This window comes from Micromesistius poutassou (assembly GCF_964030765.1).
Source record: "Micromesistius poutassou genome assembly, chromosome: 2".
Taxonomy (NCBI): Eukaryota; Metazoa; Chordata; class Actinopteri; order Gadiformes; family Gadidae; genus Micromesistius; species Micromesistius poutassou.
Window position 1 is genome coordinate 17,959,039 of NC_140272.1, and position 8,921 is coordinate 17,967,959.

The window sequence follows — 8,921 nt, forward strand, 5'->3', positions numbered from 1 at the left end:
TACCACTTCAAGAAGTGCCATTTGACAAAAACCCATGAATAGCTGATATTTGTTATTGATGATTTTTATGGGGTTGCTATATCCTAAAGTTCTGCCAATCAAGTTCAATGGAAATCCTGATATTAAATATAATCCAATTTACAAAGACTTACAAAAACCCATAGCGTTTGGGGCATATTTGACTTTTGCAATCAGTAGTCATTTCCAGTTTTTGTGCTATGTTTCTTGTAATGGCTGTGCTAGAGCAGATGTTTGTCTGAGTCAGCATTTCATGTCAATTAGGTTGATGTCACCTTCTGCAAAAGGTGAAACCTACAGTCATTGAGTGTCAGGGGTGAGGGCATCTCTAGACAGAATATAAAATCAGAATTTGAACTATAATCAGCCTATGTTTTGAATAGCTGATGGATTGTTTAATTCTGTCAGTTATTGTATTCTAAATAAGGCAATTTCCATAAGCTTCCTTAAATACCATATTGTAAAATGAGAAGTTATAGGACTTTTTGGACTGTGTAGTAAATAAAACATTCTGCACTCTGCAGAATCCTACAATGCAAACACTTACATTTTGTAATCCATTGCCCTTTTAGGGTTTACAGAAGTCTCGTATCCATAACTTCCTGGTTAGGTAATGAACCTTCTAACCAAGGTTCTAATACCTCTTCGGCCTGTTGCCAGGTGTCCGCCCTACAGTAAGTACGTCTCGTTCCTCTTGTGGCTGTGTGGTTTCCAGTTGCATTTACACCATTTGTAGGTTGAAATGTTCTATATCCGGGTGTTGTTTATGTACTGCTTAACCACACAAACAGTAATACCACACCTCCTTTAGTCAAACTGTCTCAGAGCTCCTCTGTGGACGTACCTCTGTTACATTTAGTAATGCATCAATTACAGTGAGGAATGATTTATATTCCCTAGAAAAAGATCAACATTCTGAAATTCTTTCTCTTGTCCTCTATATTTCATAAATATTTATTTTCTATTAAATGGTGAACATACTTTTTCGATACTCTCTATTATGGTACGCGTGTGCATATTGTGGCGACCTTGGTTCCTTTGACTATTCTGTTTTGTTGTCATTCCCACACAGTAACCATATAACCATGTACATTGACCCTGAAAACCAACATCTCTGGCACTATTTGTATTAACACTATTACACACCATGTTTTCAAGAAGGGGTGGCTTTATTAACTCTGATCTAAGAAATTTGAGGAAATTACAATCAAATTGCAATGATACAAATCACATGAGGCACAGAGGCTGATCCTTTTATTGTCTGACTGGTAGTCCGTTTACATGTGTTTATGTTGGTACGATGGAGCATAGATTAGCATCGTGGGTGTGAAACATGACGTTTAAAGGTGACATATTATACCAACAGGTCTAAGTGTGATTAGCCGTTACTAGCCGTTTTTGAAAATCTGCCTCTTTTGGGCTCTGTAATCGCATCACACGTTTTTTCTATCACTGCTACGCTGACGACACTTCACTATCACAGCACCCTGATTGCAACACGGATCTCAGAATATCTGTCAGACGGTCAGGTTACTTGGACGACTGTCCATCACCTGAAGCCTGAGAACAAGACTGAGCTCCTCATTATGCCAGGGAAAGATTGCCGTCACATGGATTTACTGGTTATTTTGATAAAAGCATCTGCTACATAGTAAGTGTCAAATAGTAATATATTCATTATTGGTATTATAGATAAATGTTCTTATGAATAAGTAATTACCACATTGAGTAGCACGTTGCAGAGTAGTAAATTAGTTATGTTATTCAATAAAGTTCATATATAGCAAAGGTCACGCATTGCTAAGCATAAACAAAATTAAAAATAATAGAAAATACACAAGCAGGATAATGAGAAATAAGATTTAAATTACAATACTACCAGCATAGTGCTAGCCAAAAGCCTGCCTGAAAAGAGATGTCTTGAGCTGCTCTTTTTCTGCAATCTAGAGCTAGAACGTCTTTTGCTGAAAACCACAGAGAACCGGTAAGTACATTTGGTGGGAACGCATGAGAATGTGTGTGCACATGCAGTCGTTACATCTAAGATGCAGTTACGGTAAAGTATAGTGCTGAGTAACTGGTTGCCTGTAAGTGATGTGGGCCTTTATAGGTCACGTTTGAGGTTAGGAGCCTATATTTACTTTACACCTTCACCACATAGGAACTGCAAGCGTGAACACCTCACAGCCATCGCTGTACATTGTAGTCTCTCCTGAAGTCTTCAAGAGTGCATAATGTACATGATGATATATTATGTATAACTAGAAAATGGTATCCCACGCATAAGGGATTACTGTGCATAGAAATGCCTGTGATCTTTATGATATTTTTGTTTTTAATGTCGCTTTGGATCAAGGCATCTGCTAAGAACCATAACCATATTTCAGTTCAATTCAGCTGAGGGTTGAATAGCCAATGCAAAGATTGATAGTTGAGTGTGGATGAGTTGAGTTATGGTTGGACAGAAATCAGACACTGAACATAGAAACTTCAGTCTTTTGTCTTCTCTTAATTGCACAACCTTTGAACAAGTATCTGTTTACTGTGGGTATGATGAGGGAAGTAGTTAGATATGCTTCTTAAAATGCAGAAAATAGAAATAGAAAATGCATTTCCTGCAGAAAATGCGGTGAGTGCTGTAGTGGCAGTGGCGGAGCCAGACTTTTTTTCAAGTGGTGGCACGAGGGTGGCCGAGGCTTTATAGGGGGGTCCATATAGAATTGTTGAGGGGGGGGGGGGGGGGGGGGGGGGGGACGAACGCGATTGTCGACGGGGGGGGGGGGGGGGGGGCTTTCATCGGAATATACAGTGAACTGACTAGGGGTGGGACCTGGGGTGGCCAGTCAGGTTCCAGGGGTCAGTCAGGTTCCACCCCTGGCCACCACGTGGCTCCGCCGCTGTGTAGTGCAAACTGAGGTTGAAAATATGTTTTAATAAAGCCACATAGATTAAGACATAAAGAAACGTTAAATGGCTTAAATCAAGTGAAGGGATTTCAAAAGTCTCAATGGAGTAAACAATGTAAACATGCACACCATTAAAAAAAAAAAAGGTAAATGGTTGGAAACAAATAAAGTGACAGCTGAATGAAAAGCACAAAGCATTGCTAAAAATGCAGAAATGTAAAATGAATTGAACTGAAAAATCTGAAAGGTCAAATGTATTGCCCTGCACTGCTGAAAAATCGGAAAGGTCAAATGTATTGCCCTGCACTGCCGAAAAATCGGAAAGGTCAAATGTATTGCAGTGCACTGCTGAAAAACCGACTGATGCTGAATTGCATTACCTGAAGAAGTAAAGTGCTGAAATACAGTACGTTGTTACAAAAGCTGGCAGCTAAACTGGCAATGCTGGAAGATAGTAGTAGTAGTGTTACTAGCTGTATTAGTAGTAGTAGTAGTAGTATCTGTAGTAGTAGTAGTAGGCTAGTTGTAGTAGAAATAGTAGTAGAAGTAGTAGTAGTAGTCGCTGAAGTAGTAGTAGTAGCTGAAGTAATAGTGGTACTAGCTGCACAAACGATATGTCATATGAAAGGTATGGTGTTGATTGATGTTTGTAGAAAGAATTATAAATATAGTTGCGAGCAACAATGAAGGGGTCCTACTGTATGACCGTATGACCGACAGTCATATGACCGACAGTCTGACAGTATGACCGTATGGCCGACAGTATGACCGACAGTATGTCATATGACGAACAGTATGACCGTATGAATATGAACGACAGTATGACAGTATGACCAACAGTATGACCTGTGAAAGCCGGCCCGTGAGCGGCTGGATGATGGCAAAGAAAAGTAGAAGACGGCCAGGTTTGAGAGTGTGGGCCAAAAACAAGGGCACTGGTGTTAGGACAAAAAGGTGAAGTTTTATTTACTCCAAAACCAAGGTCCCAAAATGAATAAACCAAAATAAATCCATTAGTTAGAAAAATAAAGCAATGTTCCAAAAAGAAACGACTGGTTGCATCAATCAGCAGCAATCAGCATAGCCTAGCCTAGCCTAACAACATATACCATGTGCTCTAGTACTGGCCTCTCGTCAAGCCAGCACCTTCCCCCCAGCCACAAAATGAGAGTCCCCTTAAATAAGCCAATCAGTCCCAAGGGGAACTTCCCTGGCCAAGGCTGGGTTAACCTTCTGCCCCCTAGTGCTCCAGAAGTCCAAATACCACATTAAATGTGATGTGAGGGGAGAGACTGTGAGAAGGGATTTTCACAATCTCACATGACAGTATGACCAACAGTATGACCATGTGGCCGACAGTATGACAGACAGTACGACTGTATGACCGTCTGACAGTATGACCAACAGTATGACTCAACCTATACATGGACAACCTGTCAAAGCAGTTGGGGAAGTGTAAGACAGGTTGTCTGATAGGGAACACTCTGTTAAACCATCTGATGTACGCAGACGATTTGGCTATTATGTCCCCCAGCACTGTTGGGTTCCAGCAGCTGTTGGATATATGCTCAGAGTATGGGGTTGAGTTTGACGTACAGTACAATGCAAAAAAGAGTGTTGTATTGCCCCATTATGGGTCAGCTACAAAAAGGAGACCCTCCCTGCGCAAACTTCAGGTAGCATACAATGTCTGAGGATACTACTGAAAAAGCCCAGGAGTAGCAGTGCTAGTGAGCTCTTTTGTGACTCAGGGCTGAGCACTTTACAGGCTCTCTTGAGGAACCAGATGTTTAAGTTTATGTCTCGACTTGATGAGTCACAAAACTGTATTATAATGATGCTCACAAGCCCCAGGTGCAGCTCGGTCAGATATCAATCATATCTGTGGAAACATTGGTATGGGTGCCTTTTAAGACTCTCATGAATAAATATGAATGAATGAATGAATGAATGAATGAATAAATAAAGAGTATGTTTGTATGTGTTTATGTATCTGTTGTTGTCTATTGGGTCTAGAGCCTGTAATAACGTTTATATATATGATCATATAACCGACAGTATGACCGTATGACTGTATGAATGACAGTATGACCATATGACTGTATGAACGACAGTATGACATTATGACAGTATGACCGACAGTATGACCGTAGACTGCCAAGGGCAGATTGGAGTATATTTTGAGAAATATAAGACTTTCCTACATGGAGGTATGGTGAGCTTGGTTGGTATGGTAATATGCATTGGTATGCCTTAAAAACTGGTTTACCAGCAGTTAACATATCAAAACAATCACCAACCATGTTTCTAAAGCCTACTGTGTCAAAATCCACTGTCAAACGGATGTTTGCGAAATAACATGTGTACCCCTTTAAGGCCCAGCCTGCATTGTAGAGAGGCCATGGTTCAGAAGGGAGAACTTCAAACAAATGTTTTCTGGTTGTTTTTTCAGCTGAGCCTACGTGTTTTGGATGCAATGTTAGAGCTGTTTAAATGTGTTGTAGAGCTGTATACATATGCATGTATTTCACTTTAAAATGCATATCTCTGGCGTCTTTTGCCTTATTGCTATTATTTAATCATCGTATAGTCAGTGACCTGGTACATGTGTGCCAAGTTTGCAGCTTTTCCCACTTTCAGCACCAAAGGAGTTAATGTGTGGGTGTTTGGTCAAGTTGTGGTCACTGCACTATATCCCAATGGTCTGACCATATGGGTTGCAATGTGAAGGTTGTTCATCATGACAAATGGTGCATGTATAACAAGTTCCATACAAATTGCACCTTCCTAGTGGTAATGGCAGCCTGTTGAAGTCCTGAATTTCAAGGCCTTGTTATAGCGCCACCTATGTGTTATTCTGGCCCATCTTTTGATTCCTTTACTAACTTTACGAGTTCTACAAGCCTGCCAATTTTCATAACTTTTGGAGCCAAAAAGTCAGGATAAAAATAAAAATACTAACGAATACAATAGGGTTCCTACGGTTCGTAGGACCCCTAATAATCCCGCCAGTTCTTTTTAAAACCAGCCGAAATAGAATGTACTCGCCTAATGCTAATTTTTCCAGCCTAACGTGATTAAAAGTAGTCAAATTGGGCGGGAAAATCGCCCAATCTGGCAACGCTGCCTGAACGTCGTAAAAAGTAGTCAAATTGAGCGGCAAAAACTGCCCAATCTGGCAACACTGCCTGCACGTCCTCGCGCTCCTCCCTCAGCGTAAATCAATGAGACCAATTGAAAACCAGGCGGGCATGGAACTTAAACTGTGATTATGAAAAAAGTATTAAGGTAATTGAAATTCTATTTCCAGATTATTGAATATACAAGTGTCTTCATTTGTTAAACCTTTGAAAGAAGGTTAACGATAAAAGATTGACCAAGTTACAAAGTCTGTAAGTAATAAGTGTCAGAGAATGGGCGGATGGTTTCCGCCGTCCTTCAATTGACTTCCATTGAAAAAAAAAAAAAAAAAAAAAAGTATTTTAAAAGTAGAATATCTCAAAAAGTATAAAGTTTACAAATGTGAAAAATCATTGCACAAATGTATGGACTTCGAACTTTGTGACAGATGTTGAATCGATTGGTTCGGTAGTTTTGGCCACATTAATTGCACAAGTTTGGTCAAAAGAAGAATAACGGAATAGGGATATCAAGATTGTGCATTCCTATGCATAATAATAACATACCACTTTTCTGACTCAATTGGAGAAAACCATTGTTTCATAAAAAAAACATTTATTACTCTTTTTTTTTTTTTAAATATACACTTTACATTGGCATGTTAAATATGTGCAAAACCCACATAAATACTGCAACAAACTTGTCCTCGGGACAAAGATATTATGAATTTGAAGCCTCAGTGAAAACTTGTCCTCGGGACAAAGATAGATATGAATTTGAAGTCATCAGAACCCCAAGCAGCAGGTTCTTCCAGGCAGCCCAGTGCAGGCAGATGTAAAGGTCATATTCGGGGAACACTTTGTGTGTGGAGGAGTTCACTGACGCCGTCGTTTTGAACCAAGGTACATCTCGATGAAGTTAAACAATAGATCTAACTCTCCGATGGCTTTATAGAGACCTTTCCCCTCCATCTGCAGACAAACAGAACAAGCAGATCATAAACACCATGTGTTTGCAGGCTACAGTCACCGGAATGCTTATTCATTCACAGAAATAAAACAAAAATAAAATAAATGGAAAATTTCACTCACCTGAGTATATGTGGAGTTCAACTGTGTGATTTCAAAGGGCCTCTTGCACTGAAAGTAATTCTTCTGTTTTTGTGGGGTGGGGTAAAGTTAGCGGTCATTACTCAGCAGGCTTTTTTTCTTTCTAAATTAGGACATGGTGTAGGTCTACATATGCCTTCCTCTTTCTTAGCAAAGAATAGAGAGCAAGCAAAGTCAGAGCTGTATTACTCATTCCCGATTCGGCAATGAATCGACAAGAACTATTCTCTCTTAGACTATTGGGTGCCATGTTGCCTGGGCGATGTTTTTGATCGCACTGACAACGTGACGAAGCGTTCTTCTGACTTGCGTGGCTCCAACCCATGTATGATGTATGACTTGTTTTAATGAGTTGGTAATTTTCACGATAGGCAGTCTGCTTGATTCTTAGTCAACTTAATCTGGCAAACTTACACATTTGATGATGTCAGTCCTCAGCTGGTCGAATATTATCTGTATGGACTCAATGTGTGGTTTATAATCCTTGTTTTCCTCCGCCATTTCAGCAATAGCCGTCGGTAAAACCGTATTCAGGTAGAAGTCAATTATGGTCTTCATGGCGTGGCAACCAAATGGACTCTAAATAGATAGGGAAACAAGTCAACAATTGGACACGTGGTTCTCTATGATGCTTTGTCTATGATGCATCATCAGATCATTATTACCAGATTCTTCTTTTTTTTAAAACTTTTTTTTTAACTTAAAATAAAGAAGTTCATGTTAAAAATGTACCAAATAAAATAATCATAATAATAAAAAAATACAAATAATATATATAGCCTATATATATTTTTTTTTTCAATAAAAGACTCACTTTTAAGGAGTGTTCAATGTTCTGATCGAGCAGCGCTATCTCCAAATCATCTTCAGCTTCCTGCAGGAAACCGAAAGCAGTCCATAATGTAAGAGTCAGCAAGTGAGAGCCACAGCAGTAGTTCAGAGCCAAGCATAATTAGTAGTACACCCACAACGATTGTATGTGTAGCGGCATTCTTTAAATCACTTACGTAGAAGTCCCTGATGACTGCAAAGTCCTCGCGCAGTCTCCTTAGCCTGACCGGAAAGTTCTCCACAAAGCGGCAGCACTGGTTGTTGCACGTGGGAGTGCAGGCAGCATCATCACAAAGGCAGAGAACCACCAGGAGGAGAAATAAGGCATTCATCCTGTGCTGCGCTGTGTTTCTGCTGTCCAAGTCGTGTGGTCTCTGAAAACGATGCTGCTGAGTGGTGGTCTTTTCCTGGCAGTTGAGCGGTCAGATGTTTCTGAGTGATTCTCGTTGGTGGCCAATGCTCATACTCAAAGCCTACTCTCATGTCTTATTTATACCAAACCAAGACTACCCAAGGGTAGGTGGGGGGGGCTTCAGAGAAGCTGCCTCGTCAGTCAAAAAAAAAAGTACATTGTGTAAGTATATTGTTAAGCTTGCCATGATGATTATTGGATGTTTCTTATTAATAATAATAATAATAATAATAATAAATTATTCATGTATTATTGTTTTTTTAATCGAAATTATTATTGTTATGCTATTATATTCTTCTGTTATTATTGTTATTATTATTATTATTATTAGGGACCGAGCCAAACTTGGCAAGGACCCTATTGAAACCCTCGTGATTATTCTTCTTCTTCTTATTTTCCCTCATCTTCGACTGCATTTTTCCCCCCCTGCACATATTCGAAAACTCATTTTTATTTGGCACATTTTGCGGGACTGGTGAAAAATTTGATATTCTAGCCCTCAAATTCACATTCGCCCCTAGGTGG

At 39.7% G+C, this 8,921-nt stretch overlaps 1 protein-coding gene across 1 annotated transcript; it reads right to left on the minus strand.

Moving 5' to 3' along the window:
* Positions 1–6,702: 6,702 nt before the first annotated feature.
* On the minus strand, positions 6,703–8,430 carry LOC311338732 (interleukin-10-like). The gene is made up of 5 exons (XM_084464048.1): positions 8,161–8,430; positions 7,968–8,027; positions 7,568–7,732; positions 7,136–7,198; positions 6,703–7,015 (listed from the first exon to the last, which is right to left on the minus strand). The coding sequence occupies exons 1-5, from the start codon at positions 8,314–8,316 to the stop codon at positions 6,920–6,922; spliced, it is 540 nt and encodes a 179-aa protein (XP_084320174.1). The 5' UTR covers positions 8,317–8,430; the 3' UTR covers positions 6,703–6,919.
* Between the last annotated feature and the right edge of the window lie 491 nt (positions 8,431–8,921).

Coding starts and splice junctions, on each gene's coding strand:
- LOC311338732 (XM_084464048.1), bottom strand. CDS start 8,316: ATGAATGCCTTATTTCTCCTCCTGGTGGTTCTCTGCCTTTGTGATGAT. Junction 7,733..7,967: donor ACATTGAACACTCCTTAAAA/GTGAGTCTTTTA, acceptor CTATCTATTTAG/AGTCCATTTGGTTGCCACGC. Junction 7,016..7,135: donor TGAACTCCACATATACTCAG/GTGAGTGAAATT, acceptor GTTTGTCTGCAG/ATGGAGGGGAAAGGTCTCTA.